Source organism: Phalaenopsis equestris, unplaced genomic scaffold, assembly GCF_001263595.1.
Source record: "Phalaenopsis equestris unplaced genomic scaffold, ASM126359v1 Scaffold000873, whole genome shotgun sequence".
Classification (NCBI taxonomy): Eukaryota; Viridiplantae; Streptophyta; class Magnoliopsida; order Asparagales; family Orchidaceae; genus Phalaenopsis; species Phalaenopsis equestris.
The window spans coordinates 1,166,411-1,193,791 of record NW_018165313.1 but is presented as its reverse complement, the minus strand read 5'-3'; the positions used below and the strand labels follow the sequence as shown (position 1 = coordinate 1,193,791).

Below are 27,381 nucleotides of genomic sequence, written 5' to 3'. Positions count from 1 at the left end.
CCAACCACTTGATCGAAAGACCTGCATTGATTTTTCTTGATTATAAGATTTTTTTTTAATGTATGTTTGGAGTGTCTTAAATGCCTTAAAATTGAGTGATTTTAAGTTTGTTTGATTCCTCTAATTGAGACGCTTGATTTGAATATAAATATGTCAAATTTGCAATTCATTTGATTATTAATTTGATCATCCAAATCTGTCAAATATAATTCAGTTGCTTGATTGGATTCAGATTGACCCAACTTTGACATAGTTGGATTCATTTTGTTGAGTGTCTAGATTTATTAAAAATGTATTAAAATTAAAAATGTAAATGATATTGAATTTTAATTTAGAATATTTATTATTAAAAAAATGCAAATAGAATGTTAAATTATTTCGCGATAATCTATATATTATTGAACTGAAATTTCGGTATCAGGCGAATAAAAATCGGCTAAAATGGGAGTAATCAACCAAGCCGTTTGAGGTAACGCTGGGCCTCCACAAATTTCGTAACGCCATCCATCCCATCTTGCGCTCTCTCAGAAGAAACACACCGACCCCCTGCGAAATCAGCACCGTCCACGCTATCGATCCGCGTACCTTAATCCGACGACAGAGAGAGCACGTGCTGCGAAAAGAGCCGCCAAAGTAATTCCTTCGGTCTGAAGTACATCCGGTTCGTGATCGATGAGCGGTTCGAACCGGAGCCAAGAGAGAGAAAGACAAGAGTATGTCCTCGGGACCTCGTGAGCCTTTCTCTCTCTTCATCGTGAGGTTTCGTGCGAAGGAGAAAGAAGCTGCGGGAATTTGTTATCTCCTTCAATTCTCTTTTGGTAATTCTATGATTTTTTTCCCCCTTAATTTCAATTTGTCATTCTTGCTCTAGGGTTAGGGTTTGTATCTCTCCCCCTTTTATGTTTTCTTTATTCATCTTCAGTTGACTGAATTTGCGGCGCATCTTCTCAGGAGGGAGATTGAGGATCAGAAATATTGCGCTGATAGCTGAGGTTGTATCGTGGATGGAAGAAGCATGGGAGAGGGCCATAGAGGCCAAGCTCGAGGGGTTGGCGACCCCGTTTTCGGAACTTCGAGTGCTGAATCTAGATGGAGCTGTGAAATCTCTCCATGGATGCCTCCCACCCGCGGGGCTTCTTGAGAGATTTCCAGGCCTGGAGCATCTCTCTATTGCGAACGTCGGTGCATACTCCTTGGAGAGATTCCCCCGATTACGGAACCTCCAGAGGCTTATCCTTTCGGATAATCGTATCGGCGGTGGGCTCGAGAGCTTGGTGGATGCTGGGCTGCGATCGCTTCGCGATCTTGATCTATCCAATAACCGGATCCAGCTAATCGAGGATCTGGCCCCACTTGCTTCTCTACATCTCGTCTCCGTCGATCTCTACGAATGCCCGGTCACTAGGGTTAAGGATTATCGATCCAAGGTGTTCTCGTTGATCCCGACTTTGAAGTACCTGGACAAGCTTGATGCGAATGGGAACGAGAGGCCGGAGACTGATGAGGAGGAGGAAGAGGAGGAGGATGAGGAGGAGGAATATGACGATGACGAGGAAGATTCCGGGAGTGGTGAGGTTGATGGCGGTGATCAGAATGGGAAGCTGACCAGTGGTGCTGAAAATTCCGCTGATGGGGATGAGGGAATTGTTGATGCTGATGACGATGAAGGGAGTGATGCTGATGAGGAGGAGATTGAGACTAATGGGAGAAGAACAGGCAGTGGATCATCCGGAGGATCTGGCCATCACATATCTAATGAAGTCAGAGTGGCTACAAGTGCTACTGTGTATGCAGAAGGAGATGAGCATGATGGGGATGGATATGATGATGTTGAAGACGAGGATGAGGAAGATGATGATGATGATCTGGGAGAGGGGGTCGATGAGGAGGAAGGTGATTATGAAGATGATGTGGCTGAGATGCATAACGTTTTGGATAGTGATGAGGAGGATGAAGATGGGGTTGATGAAGTGGAGATTGATGAAGAGGAAATTGATGAAGATGGGGATGCTGAGGAGGAGGAGGAGGTGGATGAGGATGATGATGAGTTGGGTGTCGGGGATGAGGAGGATCCTGAGCCTGCAAGCACGGGTAGGCATACTAGTACTGAGGGAGAGATTGATGGACATGATCATGGGGAGGAGGATGAAAATGGGGAGATTGGACAAGAGGATGAGCAGGGAGTAGAGGATAGAGATGCTGAGGAAGAAGATTATGGTGAAAGTGAAGATGAGGTAATTTCTCAATTTAATGTTCTATGCTACTTCTCTCTTCTTTATTGTATCCACAATACACATTCTAGCAGTTATAGGAATCTATGCTGCTGTACCTTTATTACATTACAGTTGTTATCTATAATTAGGTTATTTCTAGCTTATCTTTTTAAAATAAGATTATGCTATCACAGTGGTGGTTTGGTCAAACATATCAACCCCATGATTCTAAATTAGCGATTTTAGTTTGTTGCTTTAAAATTTTCTTGGAGGATTATTATACATACCACTCAACTCCTATGTATTTACATTCATATCAACCTTATGCTTCTAAATTTGCAAACTTTAGTTTGTTGCTTCAAATTTTTTTTTTTTTTTGGAATATTTACATATCATTCAATTTCTATGTATTGACATATCTCACACTTATAGTTCAATTTTTACATACATCTTAGCTAAGCTTCAGAAGGTGTATTTCACTTTTTAAAAGTTAAAATGGTAGTATTTTTGAAGTGATATGAAAAATTTTGGGTGATATAAAATGTCAGCAAAAAAATAAAAATAAATAAATAGGTGCTTGATATGTAAATTCATAGAATTTGGTGGTTTATATGTAATTGCCATTGTTTTGTTTAATCCATGTGGGAATCAATCTTGTTTTTTGAAGTAATGGATTTACTTTTCAAAGCTTGAACACTTTAAAGGGTATTTGTAAACGTCAGTAAGCAATATACCATTTTGGATTTATTAGTGATTAAATTGTTTGGTTTATCATGGATCTAACTATTTTGGCCTAATTTTTTATGTTTGGAGAAAAAAATTCAGAACAAAATTTAGTCATGATGGGTTTTTTTGGCCATGGGATTTCTTTTGTTATAGGCCAACTTTTTGTGGGCTTTGCAAGCAATAAAGCATGCTTCCTTTTTAGATAGCTGAACTATTTATGTTAAGTTTTCTATCAGAGTTTATTGTATTTTTAATGATAGAACCTCAATATTTTGTGGCATATTGTTTATGTGTCATATTTTGCAATTTTTTTATGCTACATTTAAACTTTACTCAAAGAAAATAGTAAATTTAAATGAATTTGTGTCAATATTTCATTTTTATGATCTCATGGTTCCTTGGAACTCATTTCTATATTGTAAAAAATGAGTTCTTTATGGAATCTTACAAGCTTTTATGATGCTGTGATTCATGATTGTATGGAAACGATAATACTTTTTAGTTCTTTCTCATATCTTTCCATGTTTATACATGAGCATCTTTTTGTTAGTCCATATAATTGATTCACCATCCTTATTTTCAGAAAGATTTACATATATTCCACTGAATTCCAATTTTTTTTACATTTCTAACATCTAAACATCAATTTTTAACATACAACCCACCTTACCTCTGCATGAAAAGTTGTTTTTCACTTTTAGAAGTTAAAACATGGTATTTTTGATGTGAGATTTGGGTGGTGTAAATGCAGAAAATAAAGTTTCGGTGTTAGATATGTAAATGTATAGAAATTAGGTGGTATGCATGTAAATGACCCTTATTTTTATTAGTTGTTTTTCAAACTGCATGTGTATGTTGTTATAGAATTATCCGTCAATCTCATTAAGATATTTACATTTATTTCTAGTCTGTAATCTTGAGAAATAAATTTAAACTAAATGCACACCCATCATGAGCAGCTTTTCCTATTCTGTAGGAGATATTTAAGATTTCCTTATGGATTTCTTATTCCATTTGGAGAAAGCATCTTATGTTTCTAATATTTTCCCCACCCTTAATTTTTTTTATTAAATGCTGGAGTTTTTTTGCTCTATTTTTCCGCTGGTGAGTGATTTTTTCATGAATTTAACAATTGAAATTCTTTTAATAAAAATTTTTAGTGATGTTAGTATTATTTTTCATGTTTTGGTAGGATGATCTTGATGGCGACTACCTGGTCCAGCCCATCGGTCAGTCAAGCTGGCTCAATCGCAATGCTGGTAACGAAGATGATGAGATCGACTATGAAGATGAGAACCGCACAAGCAATGGTACACTGAATCAGGCTTCATCTTCTTCAGAAGCCAACAAGAGAAAAAGAGACGAAGATGGCCGCCTTGACAACGATAAAACCGACGAACCGACGCCGTCGAAGCGAGGTTGATGATTATCTATGTTGACCATGTAAATTTTATATTCGTCCCTGTCTTTGTTTCTTATCTTCTCTCATAGATTGATGTAATTTCAGAGAACTTGATAGGTTCAAAAAGAAGGTTTGGGAGGGAAGGGCATGGTAGCCGTTTATAGCCGTTTGCCTCAAAATTTAAAAGTTTGTTGGTGACTTCTGTCAGCACATGTTCGAATCTCCTCTATTTGCCCGTTAGCTTTCCCTTTTTTTTTTTTTTTTGAAATGTCAGTTATACATGTACTTATTGCATTGCTGCTCTAAATTCACTCAACTGCTCGTTATTTTTAAAATTACAAGTGATTTTGGGCCTTTGGGCTGTCTTGGGCTGTCGGTGAATTTTTCTGTTGGAGCCTTGCTATGGAGGAGCTGCCACGCACATGATACAATTCTCAACATTTCTCTTGTTTTTTCGCATTTTTTGCTATCGTTTTCAGCAGTTGGAGATGAGACATAAGCAGATTGTTGAGCATAAAGTATGAGTTGAAATAATTTCATTATTTAGAGTTTTTTTTGGATTAAATTATGTCAATTAATTAAAATTTATGTAGATTAAATTGCATGCAATGTAGACCGTCTTTTGTCCATCAAAATATTGAGGTTAATAATTTCTAAATAATTTCTTTTTTTATCCCAATTTTACAGAAAGAAATTAAATAAAGGTAAAAAAAAAAGGTTAAGTTCTTAATCTATTTTGTTGTAAATTATTTTTTTTAAAACTATATTGGTATTTTGAAAAGTTGAATAATAGTAATGTTAATGATTAGAGATATTTGCATGCATATAAATACTTATTTAATTGTATATCTAAGCTCAATTTTTATTTTTATATTTAACACTCTTTTTGTATCTTAAATTTATACAATAAAATAACTTAAAAGTGATAAATTTTAATGTGATTTAAAAGACTAGGATGCAAATTCAGATGTCTGATGGAAGAAACGTAGCATTATGTTGTACATAAATGCTGTTGCACCCGAAGTCCAAGTCATGGCTGGCTCCTTAAAGAGCGGTGCTCAAAGAGGCCCATGGGCCATGTCTCGCAGCCCGCAATTTGCTTAACTTAAATACTTGCGTAAATTAATTAATTGATCGCGTCCTACTATTTTTATTCACCGCTCATCCCGTAAAGCTCTGATAACCCACAATCCATTTGCAGGAACTCAGATAAGGCTCGGCTTCCCAATATCATAAAGCTCAGAGAAAAGAGCGACAGAAGTCACTCATGGCTTCTGTGTCTGCTCGGTGGATCTCTACCATTTCAACTCCTCAGTTCCGATCCACAAGCCCAACCAGGCGGCGCTCCGCGGCCGCAATCACCTGCAAAGCCAAGGACGCTGGCGGCGGGAGCACTGAGACGTTAGAGATCGCGGTGGCAGCAGGTGCCCTCATCGCCAACCCAGTGATTGGAATCTCCCTCTATGTTCTGAAGACCACCGGCTGCGGGCTTCCTCCCGGGCCAGGGGGGGCGCTAGGTGCATTGGAGGGGGTGAGCTACCTGGTGGTGGCGGGCATAGTGATCTGGTCGCTTTATACAAAAGTTCAGACGAGTTCCGGATTGCCCAGCGGGCCGTTCGGGCTGCTCGGAGCGGCGGAAGGGCTGTCGTATCTCTCCGCAGTTGCAATCATAGTTGTGTTTGGTCTGCAGTTTTTGGAGAGGGGATACATTCCGGGACCTCTGCCTTCTGATCAGTGCTTTGGCTGAGAGAAGGATATCTGTTTACAGTGTTATTGATGGTGAATCTTGCAACAGAGGAAGGCGCTGAGGATGAGCTCTAAAATGGTAATTTTTATTAAGGGATAAATTATCTTTAAGAATCACATGTTGTCTCTCTTGGTTGGAATTAATGAATCCCTGAAGAAACTAATAGCATTATGGAGTGGGTGGCTGATAACCTATGATTTCAAGAATATCTAGAATTTGGACTTTAGTTTGAATCTATTATTTTTGAAGAAAAAAGACTTGCTTTTTAACGCTCATGAGATTTATATACATTTACTTGCAAATTTTTTTTCTTAGAGACAGTTCACGACTTGTTTAGCTCTATTAAGGCTACATTTGGGGCAACTTTCCATCTGTGGTGTGTGGTTTGAACCTTTCGAGCCCCTAGGGCTTTCTTATCTTGGGTTGCTGACTGCCGAGTTCTTCCTTTTTTTCTTTCTTATTCTTCCTTGCTGGCTTCCAAGCTCTTTGTTCCTTTTTCAAGGTCTTCTTTGTTTTCTTTCACATTAATTGCCGAGGTTTGGAGTAAGCTATTTTGTACATGAATTGGATGATATTTCTTCTTTCATTTGTACTGTGAATCGTCCCTTCTTATTATGATTTGTTTCTTTTGCCTTTGTTGAGAGGTATTATGTTGATGTTAAGTTCTTATGTGGTGTTCATTATTTTACGTTTGGGAGTTCAGTTTTTTTTAAGGGTGTGTATTTTGCATTAATATCAAATCAAAAGTTACAAAAAAGAGCTATAAATTTGGTAGCCCAGTTGATACAACAGGAGGGCACAAGTTATATTTTGTGGGTGATTTTTTTTTTTCTTTGTAGAGGAAAAAAAATTGGAAGTTTGGGTGGGGAGGGGGTTTTTTCTAAACTAATGCATACCATAACAAATGAACCTCTGCTATTGTCCCTATTTGAATACTATGCAAGCCTTGAACGCTTATTTTTGGTGGTTGAATGGTTGAAGGTGATCTAGATTTTCTTACTTAGATTGGAGTATTTTGGTGATGTCATGGTTTTAATGTTCCATGTTTATTCCCCTGCAAATTTCAGTGATATCATGATTTGAATGCTTGATATTTATTTTGGAGTTTTTTAGTAATATGGTAGTTTGAATACTTAATGTCTCTTCTGGAGTATTTCATCAATCAACGTGATGGTTTGAAAACAATATTAAAATTTAAATACATACCTCTCAAGTCTCATGTAGTAACACATCTAACATCTAAAGTTTGATATTTATAGTTTATAATGCATTGGTTTCTTAAACCTAAAGTTTTAATTGCTTTGTAAAAATATGAGTGGTTAGGTGTGATATATGCAAATACATTAGAATCGTGTGCTATGTATGTAAATGCCCACAATGAAATAAAGCTATTTTGACAAATAAAGCTATTTTGACATTTGGAAAGCCAGTGCAAAATTTAGCTTGTCATTAACATGATCATAAGTGCAGTGGTTGATTCTTTTTTGCTTACGTTGAGCCTGCTATGGTGTTGATTTGCTTCATTATATAATTGACTATCAGTTGTTGGTGTTTACGATCCTTTGTCATACTAATCCTGGGAGCTAGTCTCCATTTGTATTCTCATTTGGCAATGGATGGCAGACTATCCTGCAACTGGCAAAACCGAGGTTTTATGTTTTCGGTTTGTGGCTATAATGTTTATATTTTTGCTCCACAAATCTACTATGAAAGTTATAGATTTATTGAGAGGTTTGATGGAGAAGTACAAAGAGGGTAAGGAGGATCTATATATGATTTTTATTAATTTAGAAAAAGCTTATGTTAATGTTCCAAGAGAGGTTGATATGATTTATATTTAAGCATTAAAGATATGTATACTAGAGTTGTTACTTGTGTTTGAACATAAGAATAATTGACCAAGTATTTTCTTATTTCAGTTGGATTACTTTAGGGATTGCCTTTTAGTCAATATCTTTTTGCTTTAGTTATGAATGTTCTTACCAAGGATGTACGTTGGTGTATGCTTTTCGCTGATGATATTTTTTTCATGGATAAGACTAGATAAAGTATCTGGGAAAAACTTGAATTATGGAGGTCCACATTAGTCTAAAGACATTTGTTAGAGTATATTTAAAGCTGAATAAATGGAATGTAATTTTAATAGTAGAAGATTTAATGGCAGAGTTTGCTTGATGATTTTGTCGCTCACCATCACCAATAATGCATCATGATGCGCACTATCACTGTTTGCCATCACCTCTAAACTTAGTACATGATGTTGACATTTGTGTGCCACCGCGTCTAAGATTAATGCATATTATTAATGTTCACCATCTCATTAGGCCAATGCATGTCATCAACGCTAATGTGGATATCTACCTATCACCTCATTTCCTATCATGCCGATAGTGTCGACTAATGTGATCACCAATAAAAGTTAAATCATAAGTATATCAAAATTTTACTAGGATTTTTAGCCATCTAGCTCCTTTAATTTCTTGTTGGAAGATCAAATTCATTTTATTTAATTATATAATTATTTTTGAGTTGAATACGAACAAATATTTATTTGTGTTGTACTCATTTATAAATCAAGTAAAAAAAAAAAAAATTATTTGTATTGAACTCATTTGCTTAACGACCGAATCAAACACGCCTTACAAAAATTATTTGCTAGCTTTTTTGACAGAGTTAATTGAATATGCATGATTTTTAGAATTGATTTCTATTTATATCATCCAAATTAAAAATCATAAAATTTATGCCTATTTTATAATAAAAAAAATAATAAAAAAAATCAAAATGAATATATCTAATTTAGAATGTGTCTAAAATACCCATAACGTTATTCTAAAAACATCCCAAGTCGAAGATGCCGCATGTTCCATTGGATATTCCTTCAATAATCTGATCATTTGTCATTTTTTAAGAAGATTTACATGCATGTCCCTTAATTTCTATGTATTTACATATCTAGCAACTAATTGTCAATTTTTTGGTGTATTATAGCTTAATTATAAATAAAAATGTGTTTTTTTTTATCATAGATTTGGGCGGCACAAATACAAAATGATAAAAATTATAAATACATGGGAATTGGGTGGTATTTATGTAAATGCACCTAGGGATATTTTCAAAATATTAATATTTTCAATTTAACAACTGATTTTACCAATAAACTTTGATATTTGACTTAGAATTTGTGTAAAACGGATGAAATAGACTCGCTGATTCGTAAATAAGAAGTTTCGGATGGCCTTTTATGTAATTTGCCCCCTTTTTAAACACGAAGATTACTATAAATCTCCCACTGCACTGCAAATCTTCTCTGCAAGCGAGAACCAAATTCCCACCGACTTTCTTCTAACTCATTTCCAATACCACAAGGATCCTCAACATGACGGTTTCTTCCGGCGACGCCGACTGGGTCCACGATGCCGATTGGGACCTCACCGCTGCCGATGCCATCATCGTCGACGGCGACTGGGTTCTCGCCGACGGCCCCTGCACCCCTCCCCAACATCATCTCATCGGCTTCTTCCTCGTCAACGGCGGGCGACACATCTACGTTCCATTACTCCACTCCTATGAAGCCTCCCGTGCTGCTGATCTTATCGCTTCCGTCCCCATCTCCGCTTCCATCTGCGCCTCAACACAAGGTATCGTCCTTGCTCGAGGTCCCTGGTCGTCCTATTACGTCTCCACACCAATCTCCCCTAAATGGACTCGAATCCCTAATCCCATCTACTCCCATCCGATTTCCATTCCGATAGCCCTCGTTGCCGGAGGCGATGGAGATGGATTTCTCATCATCTGCGCCGTTCCGTCTGCAGATGGGCCAATAGGGTTTTACCGCTTCGATATCTACGAATCCTGTTCTGGAAAATGGAGGATCGGTCCCGATCGCTTCCCGGCGGGTGAGATCCTTCCATCCTCCGGTGTGTCTTGCGGTCGTGAGGTCTATTTCCGGACGGGAACGCCATCGGTGGTTGCTTATGATGTTGCAACCGGCGTCGCGAGGGTTTTGCCTCCACCGCCGCGGTGCTGGGGTTCACAGATGCAATGTGAGCTTGCGGAGGCAAATGGCCGGCTCTGGTGCGTTTGCGTGAGGGGGAGGGTGGTGGAGGTGTACCAACGGGGGGAGAAAGATCAGTGGACTTTGGTAGAGCAGTCGGAGGCGATTGTTTGCAGTGACCCACCGCGGCCGCTGCGGGTGCAAAGTGATAGTGTTGGTGTTGGGGTTGTGCTGTGGGTAAATGGAAAGCTTGGTCGGTGGGATTTGGAGCGCGGATGCGCCACCGGTTTGTGGTTTGGGGATGCAGCTCCGCCGCCAGGAAACGGCGTGGATTACGTGCCGTATTGTGCGAAGCTGCATCTCCGGCGATGATGCCGCCTGTGAATGATTGGGGGTTGATATACTCTCGGCAGTGGAGGAGGCAGGGGATTGATGTAAATAGGTGATGAGGTACGTACGATTCATTCAAGATTAGGATCCAAGTTGTTGGAATTCATGCTCTGATTCATCATTGTTCTAAAAAACAATTTGTTGATAGCTCCTTTCGAAATCGTTCTGTACCTTTTACTCTGGCTCCCATGCTGCTCATCTGCTAGTGGTGATTCTTAATTAGTGGGGAAATTAGCTCATTCTATTGAAAAATTATTCCATGCGGATCGGCGTCGATCCGGACCGTAAATCACATGATTTACGGTCCTGATGTATTTCGGTGGGCCCCACCTAAAATTTTTTATTTTTTTTTAAAAAAACGGAAATAATCCTGACCGTAGATCACCGTGATCTACGGCCAGGATCGAACACCGCATGCAGAGATGCATGCGGTGTCCGCACGCAATAATCTCTCCATTCTATTTCGTGATCAATAAATATTATTGGATTAAATTAAAATTAAAATATCGGATTGATTTTGATAAATCACTTCGCAACCAAAATTTAAATTATAACTTTGATTATGGGTTTGGTAAATTTTGCAGCACGATCTGGCGAACAGGGCTACTTTTTGTTAATGCAGTTGACTAAATTTTTATGGCATGATTGGTTTTATGGAATTGAAAGAAATAAAAGTATTTTATACTTATAATTTTTTTTTAATTTTGTTTTAATATGCTTGATAGCTAATTAGATTTAGTAATAAACTATGAATATGGAATAAAAATCTATTTTTTATTGATAATGTTTATCCAATTTTAGTGAAAAATGAAAAAAAAAAATATTGTTGTTGGGTAGTTCACGTGATAATCAGATTAATTGAGCAATAATGGCGAGATATACTGTGATTTTTTTTTCTTTTTTAGGTCAAAAAATAATAGCCTTTCGGCCTAATTTGAACATCCATTCATGAGCGGGGAAGGTTCAGTTTTGTAGAAAAATAACATATTTAAGGAAATCACATAAAGTCTAATAATTTATGGTCTGCCTAAAGAAGATAGACCACTTGTTCTTAAATAAAAAGGGACATTTACATAAATACGACTCAATTCCTGTACATTTACATATCTAACATAAAGTTTGCTTTTTTACATTTCTACCAACCAAATCTTTCTTATCTCATAAAAATTATCATTAGTTTAACTTTAACACATTGAAATGCACATTTTCATGCATAGGTCAACGTAACACATGTAAGAAAGAATTAAAGTTTAGATGTTGTATTTGTAAATACATAATAATTAAGTGATATGCATGTAGAAATGGATCATTCCAAATTGGAGGGAGTACCCAACGAGAAACCACCAATCAATATAACTTTTTTCGGTCGAGACGAGTTGTTGCACCGAGCTAGTTCAATCTGTGTGTAAAAATTGGAACTTTAAATGTTAGATATGTAAATACATAGGAATCGAGTGGTATGTATGTAAATCTTTCATATGTATAATGTATTTATATAAATATATGTGTGAAGTTGGTGAAAAATATTGGTGTCAACTTGTCATTTAAATATGAAATTTAGGAGGCAACCATGGAAGCGGGGACACCTTTTATTGCATATTCTAAACGTGTCTTGTGGGATACAAATTCTCTCTTTCCTTTTAGTATTAGGGCGAGCTTATTCTCAACTACCACAAATAGACTACTATATAGTTGGAAAAAAAATATATTTGCAACCACTAAGATAACTAAAATGAGATAAATAAGATAAATTATTTATGAAATTATCGTTTAGTTGACATATTTATAAAATATTGCGTGAAATAAAAATAATGCATTTCAATGTTAAAATTACTGTGTCGGCGACGATGGTAGAGGGGACGATGGCTGGCGGCGGCGGCAGCGGCAGGGGGCGTGTGCCGCTTGGGGCGGCCGCAGTTTACATTGAGGTGTGAGATGTGAATTTGAAAGTCGGTCATATGGATTAATTTCTAACATATGGATTAATTTCAAAATATGGGGACTAATAATTGAATTTCAAATACATTACTAATTTACAATGAATTTCAAATTTTTCTAAACAAAAATTAAAAATTTTGAACTCCTTGCATTAGGAATGCAATGCATGGGTAATGCTCGTCACCAAACAACCCCTTAAGCCAAAAAGTTGCGATGAAAAGTGATACGTCACCAACAAATTTTACTCATCCGACACGAATCTCGATGCAATCTTTTGAGCAAGAAACGTTCAAAATCTTGATAAAAAGTCATATAGAGCTTCGATTTCAGCACACTTATAGTTAAACTGACCGGCTCGATAATACCAACCGAACGATATAAAAATTATTCCGATCCGAGTCAAATCAAGCTCAGATCATGTCATTAAACTACAATGGGAAGATTTCCGGACACATTTGGATAGTCAAACAAATGCCGACATTAGCAAGTTCATGGTCGGATCGAGCGTCTTGACAAGACGAATCCAATGAGTTCAAGATCACTCAATTCTGACATCAAGCATCCAAATGTTCATTAAACACAATCTGATTAAAGGAAACTCTCTGGACTATCCGATCAAAATGGTTCATATTCTTGCATTAATAACATACAGAATACTATAAATAGACCCCCCACCCCTAACATAAAAAAAAAGCTGAAGCCTAGAGAGAGTTTCAGGTCTTCAAGAGAAGTTGCAGCTTAGCCAACCACTGACCGCTAACGACAACCGCAGACCGTCGACGACTCATGCCGACCTCCATCGTTCACCGTCTACCGTCGTCGAACACCACCGACCTCCGTTGACCTTTGTCAACCGTGGTCGACCACCGCTAACCGCCATAGATAACCACTAACCAGACACTGTCAATTAAATCTATAGTCTGAAAAATATTGTTACTCTCTCTCGTCTATGAGACAGAATTTTTGTAATCATCAATCAATAGTAAATTTTTGCAACTGGGCCAGACCCCTTGGTTTTTCCATTTACGGGTTTTCCACTTCAAAATTTATGGAATCGTCACTGCTTGTTTCTCTTTCATTTGTGTGTGTAATGAATTCTCGTACAACACAAACATAATAATCTGTTACTCAACCGTCGCGAATTTTCCAGTACACATAAAAAAATATTGAAATCTTAATGGTTGTAAATTAGGAAGTGTTAAGTGTGTATATTATGAAGAATAATATTATGTAACTTAATTTGTGGAGATCTAATTATATGATTTTTTGTATTATGAAAGTTAATTTGAGGAGATCTACAAGTATGACCTTTCCCATATTTTGAAATATTCCTAATGTGTGTACCATAACCCTCTCTCATATATATGAGGGATTATGGATGAATTAGGTGTGTCAACTTGTTGATAATGGAATAGCCTCTCCCTGTGGACATAGACGAGTTTGCCGAACCAGATAAGTTGCACATTATTTAGTTGTTTCATTGTTGTGTAAATTTGTTTTCCATATTGTTTTGTACACAATTTGTATTAGAGCCACATGCGACTCCGAACGACGAGCAGCTGCAATTCTTGCAAAGTCATGAACTCAAGACGGAAATTGAAGTAAGTTGGACTCTAGTGGAGCCATAGATAATAATGTCCCCGAGCACTTTAACATCCACCACGACTGTGGTAAAAAATGTCAAACTCATCGAAACAAGCCAAACACAAGTCAACCCAAACTCAACTCTTTTGCTCGTGAGTCAACCCATTTAAGAAAATATTAATATAAAGTATTTTCAAAAAATATTAAATTTCAAAACTATATATTTAAATTATTATAAATGTCAAAATAATGATATATTTTATTTTATATCAAGTGATTTCCTTATTATTTATTTCATAATTGTTCATTTTTTATCATTTTATTATAACACTAGCTTAAATTAATTTTTTTATTCTTTTTTATGATAAAAAAGTCAGCGCATGAGACGGCTCAAATTCTTAGAATTAAGCTTGAGCTCGAATTTGACTCGATGCATTTATCCCACTAACGTCGACTTAAAAGTTTCTATTGAGTTATAAAGTGGCTTGCATTCTAACGTGGTGCTCGTAGAGGCCTTAAAAATCAAGAATTAAATAACCAAAATAATTTTATTTAATTAATGTAGACGAGTTGTGTTACTAAATGCTTTCCAAAATGTCTTGTATAGCTCTTCCAAAATTCAATTGAAAGTAGTTATGTAAAACTTATCATTATTATTGAGGAAGCTCAAGATGAATCAAATAAGAACTAAAGATAATTGCATTAAGATTTATTGATAAAAATAAAATTATAAATGAGCAACTCTATAATATAATTCATGTTGAAGTTGTAAATGCATCAAGTGTATTATATAAAATTTGTGATGTTCTTTATCATCATAACCATGATACTCTTGATGTTTGAAGTTTATAGAATGATGGTGCAAGTAACATATAGGACGAGTGGAATGAGATGTGTTTGATCTTGATTTGTTTTTAGTTCCCACCATCAAAGAAAGAATATAATCGGATGATGAGTTCAAACAACAACAAGAAGAAGAAGCTTCTATTCCACTAAGTGGAGTCGGCTACATCAATCCTTTTTCTCCATTGTGCCCTATTGAGTGTCATATTTTCATTATACACTAATAAATTAAGATCATTATTTATACAATATGCCTCTAGTCTTTTTATGTCTACCTCTGCTTTTCCTAACTTAAGTCAAATCTAAAACTTCTACTCTCTTAATTTGACCATCAGATGGTCGACGTTTAATGAGACTAAACAATCTAAGACGACTCTATCTAATCTTGGTTGCTACTGAAGCTACACCAACTATTTCACTGATACATTCGTTTAATATTTTGACTCTAAGTGTCAAGCCACTCATCCAACTAGGCAATCTCATCTTAATAACAATTAACTTAGTTTTTCTTCTCTTTTACAGACCAACATAATGCGCCATAAAGCTTGCAGATCTCATCACCATCTTATAAAAATTTCCTTAAGTTTAAGCGGCATTTTTCTATCACACAATAGGACCGATGCTTTCCTCTAATTTAGCCAACAAACATGAATTCTATTAGTAACATCCACATCTATATTTCCATCACTTTGAACAAGAGACCCAAGAATACTAAAACGATCACACTTTTTAATGATATGATCACCCATAGTTACAACTTTAACACTAGATTTACTGCTACTATAATTACATTCCATGTATTTAGTTTTAGATCTACTCAAATTAAGGCCTTTAGGCTCAAATTTTGACCTCCATAATTTTAGTTTTTCTTGAACCCTTTCTATAGTCGTATCCATAAGAAGGATATTCTCAGTGAAAAGCATACACTAAGGTACATCTTTTTATAAATGTCCAACAAGACAATCTAGATATTATCAGTGAAAAGCATACACTAAGGTACATCTTTCTGTAATTGTCCAACAAGAGCATCTATAACTAAACAAAAATATACCGTTTTAAAACAAATCACTGATGAAATCCAACTGAAATAAAAAAAAATACTTGGTCAATCATCCTTATGTTTGAACACAAGTAACAATTTTAGTGTATGTATCTTTAATGGCTTGAACATAAGTCATAACAACACATTTCTATTCTAGAACCCTCCAAAGAACTTCTCTTGAAACTTTATCGTATGCCTTTTCTAAATAAATAAAAAATCATTTTTAGATCCTCCTTACTCGCTTTGTACATCAAATGTGTCATTAAATGTATCGCTGCCATAGTAAACACACCCGATATAAATCCAAATTGATTATGAGAAATCTTTGCATCACTTCTTGACATGTGTTCAATTACTCTCTCCCATAACTCTCTCCCTACTCTCTCCCATAATTTTAATGTATGACACATCAATTTAATTCCTCTATAATTTGCACACTCTTGTGCATTCCCTTTATTCTTAAAAAACGAGGACCAAAATACTCTTTCTCCGCTCCCCAAACATCGTTTTAGTTTTTAAAATAATATTAAAGAGTTTAATATGCCAAGAAACTCTCAAATCTTCTAAATATTGTGATACTTCAATTAGGATATCATCAGATCCTTCTGATGTTACACCATTGATTTTCCTTAAAGCATTCTCAACTTTCTTTGTACTAATTCGATGGTAAATATAAAAAAATTTATACATATATTTTTCACCTCTATATTATCCAAACTATTATAAAGGTCACTAAAAGCTCTTAAATACTACTTTGTTTGGAGAAGCCACCATTAAGTTTGCTGCTTGCTTGCGTGGGCCTCAATATGTTTTTCTTAAAGCCTTTCTCGGCCCATCTATCTTAATTGAGTCTTGCAAGAGCTCTTAGGATGAACATTCTAGCCTAGTTGCCCTTCTGGATCAACTGGATAGAGCATGTTTGTTGTATAGGTTGCAACTTTCGTTAATCAAATATTTTTCTATTCCTTTGTATATTTATTGCTTAGTACATAAACTTTAGTTGACATTAATGGCATTGTCAAAATTGTTGGCTAGTTTGTCAACTCTTCCCATATTTGACTTTATAATTAATTTCCATTATTATTATTCATGTAGAAGGTAATATTGTTGAAACTTGCTCAACAACTAATTATATAAATGATTGTAATTGATGAACTACATATCAGAAAGAAATTAAATCAAGCTGATACCTTAAAATGTGCAAGAGATATGTGTTAGATCATATCAAAAAATAAAATGTAATATTCACTTTTTTGATAAAATATATTAAATTAAACTTATATTATTATAATGAATTTCAATATATAATAAATTATTAATATTTTTGATGTAATGAAAGCTTGATAGACACATCTTAATGTTTAATCATAATGGCTGAATTAAAAATGATTTTTTTTCTTATTTTATTGATTTTTATTAACTATTTCTCTTTTTTTTTAATTCATTTTATTTTAAAATTTACGTGTCGAACTTTCAGTTGAAAATTTACGTGAAGCGTTAAACGTAACATTTATATATTAATTCTTCTAAGATATTATCATTATTAACTTGGTTATGATTATGTTGATGATGATGATGATGATGATGATCGTTAGATTTATTATTCAAAATTTATCATATTTACTGTGTTATTACATTAAAGGATATCAATATAATCCATGATATTGTTATTTGCTTTAATGTTAGTTTTAAGGGGGCAATAACATACATAGCATTCAAAACATTGTTATTTACAAATCTATCTCTCTTCTTCATTCCTTTTTTTTTTTCAAATTCTCACTCCAATTTCAAAATTCACGATAAAATCCCCACCCGTGTTTTTTTTTCTTATCAAATTCTCAATGATTTGATCGCGGCTCTCATAAATGCGTTTGTCCTGTAGTTCAAAATGTTCTGGAGGGTGGAAGATTGTAAATAGTAAAGTTTCTAGTTTTATTTATGCAAATGTGTTATCTTTTATTGCATTAGAAGTTCAACTATTTTAATTTTTTTAGAAGTTATTTAAATATTTGAAAATTTTTATATAAAAAATTATTTCTTTATTTGAAAGTTTGAGTGTGAAACTAAAATTTTCTATATATTTCAGATATCAACAAAAAATTTATTATTTTCACAAAAATTCTTCTTTCCTTTACAAATATAGAAGATTTTGTGCGTGGTGAGTGGGCTTTGTGATTATGTCTTGCTAAAATGGGCCGTCCAATTGAAGCGTTTTAAGGATCCAAAAACTGGGCTGAATCTTTCTTTCATTAGTATGCAGTATTTAAAACAATAGGCTATATATAATAAAATAATTATTTTTATTTATTTGTCATCTTAGACTCATAATTAATTTAACGAATAAAAAATCAATCTTGAATCAGAATTCTTGAGTCAAAATTTCTCTCGCAACAATAATTTATCAGCTCAACAAGTACAATTCAAGCTAAAATCAACTCTACTCATTCAACACAACACATCCTATGCAAAATAAATATAATTAAAATGATTTATAAATATATCTTGTCAGAAAAATTAAGAGGTTTAAGGGTGTGTTTGTGGCAGCCTTTTAGCTGCGGCGTGGTCATATAATGTAGAAACACTTGTTTGGAAAGGGTGGTGCGGTGACTTTTTGGGATAATTTGTTATAAATGCAAGTCACAGGTTACATCGCAACTAGCATTTTGTTTGCATGAAATTATTCATGTACCCTCTGTTCTCTTCGCGCTGTCTGAATTTTGTTGGCGTGCCCTTTGTTTTCTTCGTTGTTGTGCTTTGTGTATCGATGCCCTAGCTTTCTTCTCCTCTCCCTCCAAACTTATGTCGATGATCTTCGTTGATACTCTCATCTCCTTTCCCCCTTCTTTCAAGTTTTGAGTCCCTCTTCTCTGTCGTCCTCTGGTATCTTCTTACCCATCTCTTTCCCCTTATTTGCTTCCTCTTGTTATATTTGTGGTTGATGTTGAGAATTTAGGGCTAAGGTTTTTGGATTTCTTTGTGGTAGCTTAGTTCTCGCGACTCTTTCAATTGCTTATCTCTATAATTTTTGTTTGTGGCTAGGTTATTTGCATTTTATGGCTTAGCTCTGTGACTGCCTTTTGTAGCTTCGTTTTATGACTCTATAGAGAAATTGGTGAAAGCATTTGAGAGAGAAATTGATGGGAAAATATCATATTGCATTTGAGAGTGAAATTGTGGCTTTAGTATACGATTTTTTATGGTTTTGCCTCCTTGCTCCTTGCATTTTTTTTTGTTCAATGCGGTTGCTAGCATGTTGTTTTGTTGTTAGGGCTTCACTCTATATAACAAATGAAAAGAGGGAGAGGAAATGATCACATTGCATATCCTTTTTATGTGAAATTTGAAATTTAATAAAACGAATGCTTCTATTTTGTGAGATAAAGATACCAAAATAATATTTTGCAATCGCTGTTCAGTAAGTTTGAATTGAGAATAAGAAGGGCTAACAAAATATTATAAAAAGTTCAAGGGAAGTACACAAAGGGAATATGTTATGATGTAATTTAAAAACTAATGAGATCAATTGATTTTGGAAAGAATTGAAACGAGGATCCATGAACCTAGGTTGGGATCTGATAAAGCGAACAATTGATAATTCAGAAGAATGATAGGTCGAGAGGCTGGTGTATGAAATGTGTCCACTTCTATAATCAAATTTCTATTTTTTTCATAAACATCAACCTATCCATCTCTCTTTACTTTTTAGATTGTGCCTTAGTGGCATCTAGCTTGAGCTGGAAGAGAAGTTGGATCGTTTGATCGGTGGAGTCGTGGTAATGGGCAATCATGTAGGATTCGTATTGAGCGAGGGCTTGGTGGCGTGGCTTATACCTTAGATGCCGAATAAACAACAAACTCAAGTGAAGGCCCTAGTCCCAACCTAAATGAAGTTGAACACCTGTCGATCAAAACGACCGAGGGTTGAGAAAAGGAAAAAAAGTGTTTTCATTAAGAACTAAATTTCTCAATTAGTTGCATCATACACCAATAATTCTAGTACATCACAAGCAACTTCCACTGAGCAAGTTATGAGAATTTTGGAAGCAACTCCAGAGATTTATTATGACATGTCGTTATATTTGTTATCTACAAAGTTACTTGATGACCCGGCCCGGAAAGAGCTTTTTCTGATGATGGCCCCTGACTGTAGAGTTCATTATTTATGTTATTTTAATGATAACAATGGTGCTTGCATTTCTTTTTTTCTAGCTGGATAATTTATATTTCCATAGAATTTATTGGGACACTGTCAAAGCTGCTTTGAATATAAGGTTTGCTGTCTTCTTGTAGTGACATATCCATTAGTTTATGTAATTTGTTCTCTGATACCTCGCACCATCATAAAACTTGCATTGATCACTTTTTTTTTTTTTTTTTTGCTAAAGTTCAATTTAAGGATTTTTGCTTTGTTGTTGTAAACCTTTAAAAAAGAGAAGCTCGAGAACTTCAGGTACCTCCAGAGCATTGTTCTGTTACTGTGGACTATAATGTTCTATCCTTACTTCGCAGCAACCACATATTTATAAGAGACAATTTTACAGGTGTCTAAGGAGAAGAACAAAAAGCTGTGACAAGGGACAAGATGACATATTAACTCTGTTGTTGGCTTATGATGACACTGTTATATAAAATATGTATTTTTTCCTTTATAAATCACATCCTTTCATAATTACAAAAATATAATAACCTTTAACTCGTCAGTCAATATAATCCAGACCCATAAATTGTTTTGTATTATGCTATATATTTTTTCCTATTTTTTAAAAAAAGAAATCATATTTATTATTTTGAAATAAAAAAACTCATTATCTTCAGCATAGTAATACAAATAAATCTAACTAATTTTATTTATTTAACAGGGATAAGCTCATAATTTACTTATTTATAATCTTGTTTGTACCCATTTTTCTCTAATTTTATTTTGGATGCAATTAAATTTTGTTAATATAATTTAAATTAAAAACCAAAATTTTAATATATAAAAGATTTCAAATTAAAGACTAATAAAACAAAAGAACCGAATTGTGGGAACTGCAAATGTTAAAATTTGCATGGCAGAATGATGATAGAGGGAATGCAAGCAACAGATCAATTATTAAACATATTCATTATTTGCAGCTGATTGGCTACATCTTTCTTGTTACAATCACCCAAATTACTTAGAAAAATAAATTATCTTTCTTGTTTTTTTTCTTTGGCTCAGATGAAATGAATGATAATATGTCAGATCTTTGATAGGAATTTAGAAGGCGACATGTTATGCAGAAAACAAAAACTGCATTTTCGGACGGCAACGTGGCGGACGGACCGAAAGGAAATGTCACATTCGACTTTAGAAAACTTGCAAGCTAATTAAAGTAATTAATTAAATATTTTTCATATGTTGTTATGTAAAGTCAAGGTAATTAGTTTTCAATAATTTTTGTTTAATTAGTCCCGACCAACCAGGGCATAGGTGAGAATCCTTACTCGCGGTAATCAGACGATCCACATGTATGACCAACACGTATTTCTGAAAGACACAGTCACCACTCAGCCGGTCGTCTCGACCGAATTCAAGTCGGTCAACAATTATCGTCATGTTAAAATTCAAATTATAAATACCCATATGTTGTGGAATTCAGACGATTAATAAGAGTTTTCTTTGTATTAAGAGCTATTTTCATAATCATTCTCTCCTTTGTGTAATTATACAAAATACACCTACATAAATAGGAGGCAAAAATACAAATAAAAGGGGGAACTTTACTGATTCTCTCTACAGGAAACTCCCGACTTGCTATACTCTCTTTCTCTCTTTCTTCATTACCTCAATCCTAAACTCTCAAGACGTGTTCACAAAGGATAATTTAGGATTCAATGATAACAATATATATAACAATATATATGCCTTAAGGGAAGCTATGGCTTGAAAATCGCTAGGTGAGTAATTCCTCTAGGCCTAATTTGATGTCGATGCTAGCAGAAAAGCTATCTTGACACAACGGTCTTGATGGTGAGCTATATTGATACATGGTTTCACCGAACTGTTTATACGTTGACACCATATGATCCTAAGCTCGTGTTTGCCAAGTCATCGTGTCAAATTTGCGTTGCGGCTAGTATGAGTGTATATATTTAATTGCTCAATTTTCTTGTATCTTCGGAACAAAACTATGAAAAAAATTAATAGGAAATAAAATATTTTTTCATTCCTTTGTAGTGTGGCTGATTGCATTCTCGGAACTTATAAAAAGTTTCATATCATTATAATCACTTAGCTATGTAGTCAGCCCCCATGAGATTAATAAGAACAATTTTTAATTACCATAATCTCTCATCAAGAAAGATTTTGTGTTGTATATAAATGTTAAGATTGTCAAATCCAAGAAAGAAGTCATTCTGTAATTTTTTTTTTAAGACTACGAGTTTATTAGATATAAAATGGGTGGCTTTCACTAAATGATGACTAATCGTTTGCCTACTACCTATTAACTCTTTAGTCAGAAGAGGTTTCTTGATTTTCATATCCTGAATTTGAAACTGGTTTGCATTAAAAATAACTTGACAGTTGTTATATTTGGTAAGTTTATTGATAGAAATTAGATTGTGAGATAATTTAGGGGCACATAGTAGGGGAGTAAGAGTTAACTTACTAGTGGAAGTGAAAAGTACATTCTTACCAACATATGTGATGCTTGTTTGTTGACCATTGCTGATTGAAACCTGATCAGATCCTTGATAAGGCACATTCTGCTGTATGTTGCTCAAGTGTGGTTTGAGATGTGAAGTTGCAATGGAGTCTAATATCCAATCATGTGGCTGCAGGTGTAGATGTGTGTTGAGTGCTGTAGTTTGATTTCCGGAAGAGGGTTTGTATTGCAAATTCATTGTATGTCAACATTGGTAAGCCGAGTACCCTTTTTATTGCATATTTGGTTTATTTTTGGGCTGTGTCATGTTAATGAAGTTTTTGTTGTCGGGTAAATTTTTTTTGAAGTTTCCTGAACTGTTGAAGCTGCTTCTGTTTTTGTAGGAGAGTAGGACAGTATGTTGGTTGATCTTGGTGGCTTCATAGTTACATTGCATTATTCGCTATGTAGAAAATAGTAAAAATCTTCCAATGTGATGGGAGTTAAGGTGGTGCAGGCAACAATCTTGAAGTCTTGATAAATGGGAGGCAATCCATTTAATTTGTAAAAGATTATGTTTTTTTGTGTCAACATGAGAACCTGCCACTGCAATGCTATCATCTTGATTCTTGATTATTGTGAGGTATTGTGTCATGGTTTGCCTGGCCATGGTGATATTGTGGGACTCATTCTTTAATTGAATGGCACGTGATCTATTAGTGGCTTGGAATCTTTCGTCTAAGGTTTGTCAAATTTTCGTGGTTGTGGTGAGATGGAGAATGCAGGGAAGAATGAAGGGATATTAGTTGACATAGAATGTAATCTTTGTTTTTAAGTTGGGCTCCATTTTCCTCAATTGTAAACCTTGAGGGATGGGGAATGCTGCAGTCAAGAAACAAATCGAAACGTTTGTTGTAACTGATTTTGATATTTGAAGCTTCCAAACTAGATTGTTCTTTTGTGTGAAGGGGGTTGCATTGACACTCTTGATGTGAGACATCAAGAACCCGAGAGGTCAGGATGCAGATTTCTTTGACCTTGATAAATTGTGTTGCATCTTGCAGTTGTCATGTAGATGTAAAGAATGTTGAGTCCATCCTTGCACAAGGTAAGGCGGCTCTAATATCAAGTTAAAAGAACGGAGTAAAAAAGAGGTGGTTGAAAGAAGAGAAGGAGAAGGAAAGTCAGAGACTGAGCTAGAAGAAAGATAACTAAACTTTTTTATTATATTAACCCCACCATTACAACTTGATGCGTACTCCTGTTTATAAACAAATATCATAGCATTTTGTAAATACAAAGTATATATGCCACAATTTGTCCTAACATAAACAACAATATAAATATGTTTTGACAGAGAAATCCCTAGAAGCAAAAGGCGAAGAGGTGAGTAGCCGCAAGACGCAAATTGAGCTAAGATCTTCAGAAGAGGTGATATCCAAAGCCAAAGAATCAGCCACATAAGGTATATTTCCTTTTAATATCTATATATTTAAGATTGCATGAATGTTTGTAAATGCCCCCCAACAATTTTTTTTTAATCTCAATTTAAAATCTTATATCAATTGTTTAAAAAAAAAAATTTGAAATCTATAGTAGTTACAACATTAAGTAAGATGCTCTTGGAAAATAATTATATTTAATCATATAAAAGGTTTTTATTACGCCAAAACCAGACATCAAAATAAAATATATCCGATTAATTTTCTTTTACTATTACAAAAAAGAAGTAAACAAATATTTTTAAATTATCAACTCAATAAAACCAACATACCAACTGCACAAGGCAACTTCAAATCATGTGACAAATAACAACACATCTACCCCGATGACAAACAACTACTCATATGTCTTAATAGTTAATACCTATTCATCAATCAAAGTGAAAGGCACTTGTTCAGCACATGACGGACATGCACTCATCAACTTTGTTGTGACAAATAGCCACTCTTTAATTCATAGAGAGCGGCTCTGATTACCCAAAAAAACTATTACAAATATAAATGCAATTTTAAATATCTACATGCGGCGCCTAAACTTTCGTATTTATACACATAACACTCAAATCTTTGACATCACAAGAGAAATATCATCATCACTACTTCCTAAATGCGCAATACATATTTTCATGCATGAGTTTTTAATATCAAGATGTTATAAATGTAAATATAAACCTTTAAGTTTAGATATTTACATGCATAAAAATTGTGGTGTGTGTAAGCTATTAACTTTCTAGAAAATATTTACAAAAAAATTTAAAAAAAAAGTCATTCAAAATTTTTGAGAAAAGCAATAACTTAAATAGAATAAAATATAATTGAGCTTGATCATTTAATAAATAATCAAACAATGTTTAATGAACATCTTAGGAGGATCTTAAAATAAGTTAAACATATTTAAATATAATGAATCATGTCATGAAGATCATCTCATACCATTTGGTAGGGTTATTGTAAGCCAAAGAATGAACACATTTTATAAACTATTTCTATAGAAAAATTGTGGGTCGTTTTGAGTGATGTGATAGTTGAGAAAACCAATTTGATGGGTACATATCTTGCCAATTCTCTAATTAGCTCGCTAGTTACAAACACATCTCATGTACTAATTTTACTTATAGAATTGCAATTGTTAATGAATGCGAATAGAGAATATTTAATTATATTTGATCGAGTTTAAAACATTCTCCATCTTAAAAAATCATAAATCAAACATAGAATATAGTTTTGATTCTCACATAGTTTTGGATTAAGATGTAATTCCAACAATTGTGTCTATAATTGATTCAAGTATTGATGCCTTTCAATAAATTTTATCACTTTGGATTAATCTCGAGGCATTTCTCTGTGAGATATATTCCATATTCAAATTAGTGATCATACATGACCCTTATTTCAGTAAGTTTGTAGTCAAATTGACCCTCAACAAGATGAACACAATGATACCAAAATCAGTTCAGTCCTAAACTAATCAAGCCTACATCAAGATGTTAAAATACTATTAGATATTTTGGATCTTCGATTGGATTGTCAAATGAACTCCAAATTTAACATATTTATATTCAAATCGAACATCTCAATAAGAGGAAGCCAATGAGCCTGATACAACACCAATAAATTTTCATCATCCATCACGAATCTCGAGGCAACTTTTTGAACAAGAAACATTCAAACTTTAATTAAGAGTCATCCAGAGCTCCGATTTCAGCAAACTTGTAGTCAAACTGACTGATTCAATGAGACAAACCTAACGATAACAAAGTTAGTTTAATCCGAGTCAAATCAAGCCCAGATCAAGTGATTAAATCATTCTTGGAAGAATTTTATACACATTTGAAATGTCAAACAAATGTCTAATTGAATGAGTTTATAGACGAATCCAACGAGCCCAAGATTGCTCAATTCCAACATCGTCAAGGCACTCAAATGTCCATCAAACGTCATTCGATCGAGGGAAGCTCTCCGGACCATCTGATCAAAATGATTCATATTTTTGCATTAATTGCACCCAGAACATTATAAATAGAGCCCCTCTCCTCTCATGAGAGAGGGGGAGGCTTGAGAGAAAATTTGAGGCTCTGAAAAGGAACTCAAGTCCAACATCATCCCGGTCATTGTCAATCGCCGCCGACCACCACCGACCGTCAGCGAGCACAACAGACCTCCTTCAACCTCCGCCGGCCACCATCGACCATCAGTGATCACCACTGATCTCCGTCGACCACCACCGCCCGTCATCAATTGTCGTCAACCACTGCCGATAACCACTGATCTCTGTCGACCACGGTCAATTGTCATCAACTGTCGTCGACCACCGCTGGTCACCGTTGACCTGACGTCTCTAGTCATCGCTGTAACTTAGAAAATCTACTAACCATTTATCGTCTGTGGGAGAATGGGTCTCTGTAATCATCAACATATAGTAGATTTTTATAACTGGGCAAGACCCCATGATTTTTTCCCTTTACGGGTTTTCCACGTAAAAACTTATGGATGTCATCACAGGTTGATTCACTTTCATCGAGTGTCTGCTTAATCCTCGTGCAACGCTAAGACGATAATCTACTACTCTACCGCCACAAATTTTTTAGCACGCATCAGAACCTAAACTCGATTAATTCTGAGGACATTAAAATCCTCAAATCATTAAAAAAATTCTTTTGATCAATGGAGATCAATATGAGTCTCTCAGTCAAATTATTATGGAAGTGTTATTTTAACCCTCAATTAATGAACTAAGGTAAAATGACACTTTTGTAATGTAAGTGGGGCCCCGCTCGCCTCCCACACCTCACCAACCGTTCACCTACCGCTCACCTACCTCCCACGTACCCCTCTCTTGCTTCTATAAATAGAGAGGGTGTGAGGCTTAGGAGAGCAAGGGAAGAAATCTTAAGGGTGTGAGGCTTAGGAGAGCAAGGGAAGAGATCTTATGCTACCGCAAAGGAGGAGAGAATAACTAGAGAGCTAGAGAGGAGGAGAGCATCTTGAGGTCTTGTATCAAGGTGTCGCTTGAGAGGGAGGTCATAGAAGGAAGATGAGGGCTCATCTCTATGTTTAAGCTATGTATTCTCCATTTCTTTTGCCTTAGTGAACTATTTGATTGATTCCCTCCCGTGGACGTAGATCCAGTTGGATCGAACCACGTAAACGATCTGTGTTTACTTGTGTTTTTTGCGTTTCATTTATATGTCAGGAAGTACATATCTAACAATAATTGGCGCCGTCTGTGGGAAGATACATACTTCTTGGCTAGAGGTGTCCGCGTAAAGGTGTTCGCGGCTAGCGGCGAAGAAGAAGAGTTTGGCATTCACAAACAGAGGAGCCGGATTACATCACATGCAGCCGAATTGCGACAGATTCGGTGAGCAGTGGAAGCTTTGATCGAC

General features: G+C 35.1%; 3 protein-coding genes across 6 annotated transcripts; all 3 read left to right on the top strand.

The window, feature by feature from the left end:
* Positions 1-656: 656 nt before the first annotated feature.
* Positions 657-5,614, top strand: LOC110032018 (acidic leucine-rich nuclear phosphoprotein 32-related protein). 4 transcript variants are annotated; one of them, XM_020735519.1, is made up of 5 exons: positions 657-818; positions 952-2,234; positions 4,132-4,357; positions 4,447-4,554; positions 5,543-5,593. In XM_020735519.1, the coding sequence occupies exons 1-4, from the start codon at positions 716-718 to the stop codon at positions 4,503-4,505; spliced, it is 1,671 nt and encodes a 556-aa protein (XP_020591178.1). In that variant the 5' UTR covers positions 657-715; the 3' UTR covers positions 4,506-4,554; positions 5,543-5,593. The 4 variants fall into 4 exon arrangements, with proteins under 4 accessions (XP_020591178.1, XP_020591177.1, XP_020591179.1 ...); XM_020735518.1 differs by lacking the exon at positions 5,543-5,593 and having other exon boundaries at positions 658-818; positions 4,447-4,581; XM_020735520.1 differs by lacking the exon at positions 4,447-4,554 and having other exon boundaries at positions 660-818; positions 5,543-5,614.
* On the top strand, positions 5,584-6,381 carry LOC110032019. Its single transcript, XM_020735522.1, has one exon. The coding sequence runs from the start codon at positions 5,609-5,611 to the stop codon at positions 6,086-6,088; it is 480 nt and encodes a 159-aa protein (XP_020591181.1). The 5' UTR covers positions 5,584-5,608; the 3' UTR covers positions 6,089-6,381.
* Positions 6,382-9,241: 2,860 nt separating this feature from the next.
* Positions 9,242-10,697, top strand: LOC110032004. The gene has a single exon (XM_020735500.1). The coding sequence runs from the start codon at positions 9,468-9,470 to the stop codon at positions 10,455-10,457; it is 990 nt and encodes a 329-aa protein (XP_020591159.1). The 5' UTR covers positions 9,242-9,467; the 3' UTR covers positions 10,458-10,697.
* The last annotated feature ends 16,684 nt before the right edge of the window (positions 10,698-27,381 follow it).

Excerpts from the sequence above, each read along its gene's own strand:
- LOC110032018 (XM_020735519.1), top strand. The coding sequence starts at position 716 with ATGTCCTCGGGACCTCGTGAGCCTTTCTCTCTCTTCATCGTGAGGTTT. Across the intron at positions 2,235-4,131 it reads ATGGTGAAAGTGAAGATGAG|GATGATCTTGATGGCGACTA; the intron begins GTAATTTCTCAA and ends ATGTTTTGGTAG. Across the intron at positions 4,358-4,446 it reads ACCGACGCCGTCGAAGCGAG|AGAACTTGATAGGTTCAAAA; the intron begins GTTGATGATTAT and ends ATGTAATTTCAG.
- LOC110032019 (XM_020735522.1), top strand. The coding sequence starts at position 5,609 with ATGGCTTCTGTGTCTGCTCGGTGGATCTCTACCATTTCAACTCCTCAG.
- LOC110032004 (XM_020735500.1), top strand. The coding sequence starts at position 9,468 with ATGACGGTTTCTTCCGGCGACGCCGACTGGGTCCACGATGCCGATTGG.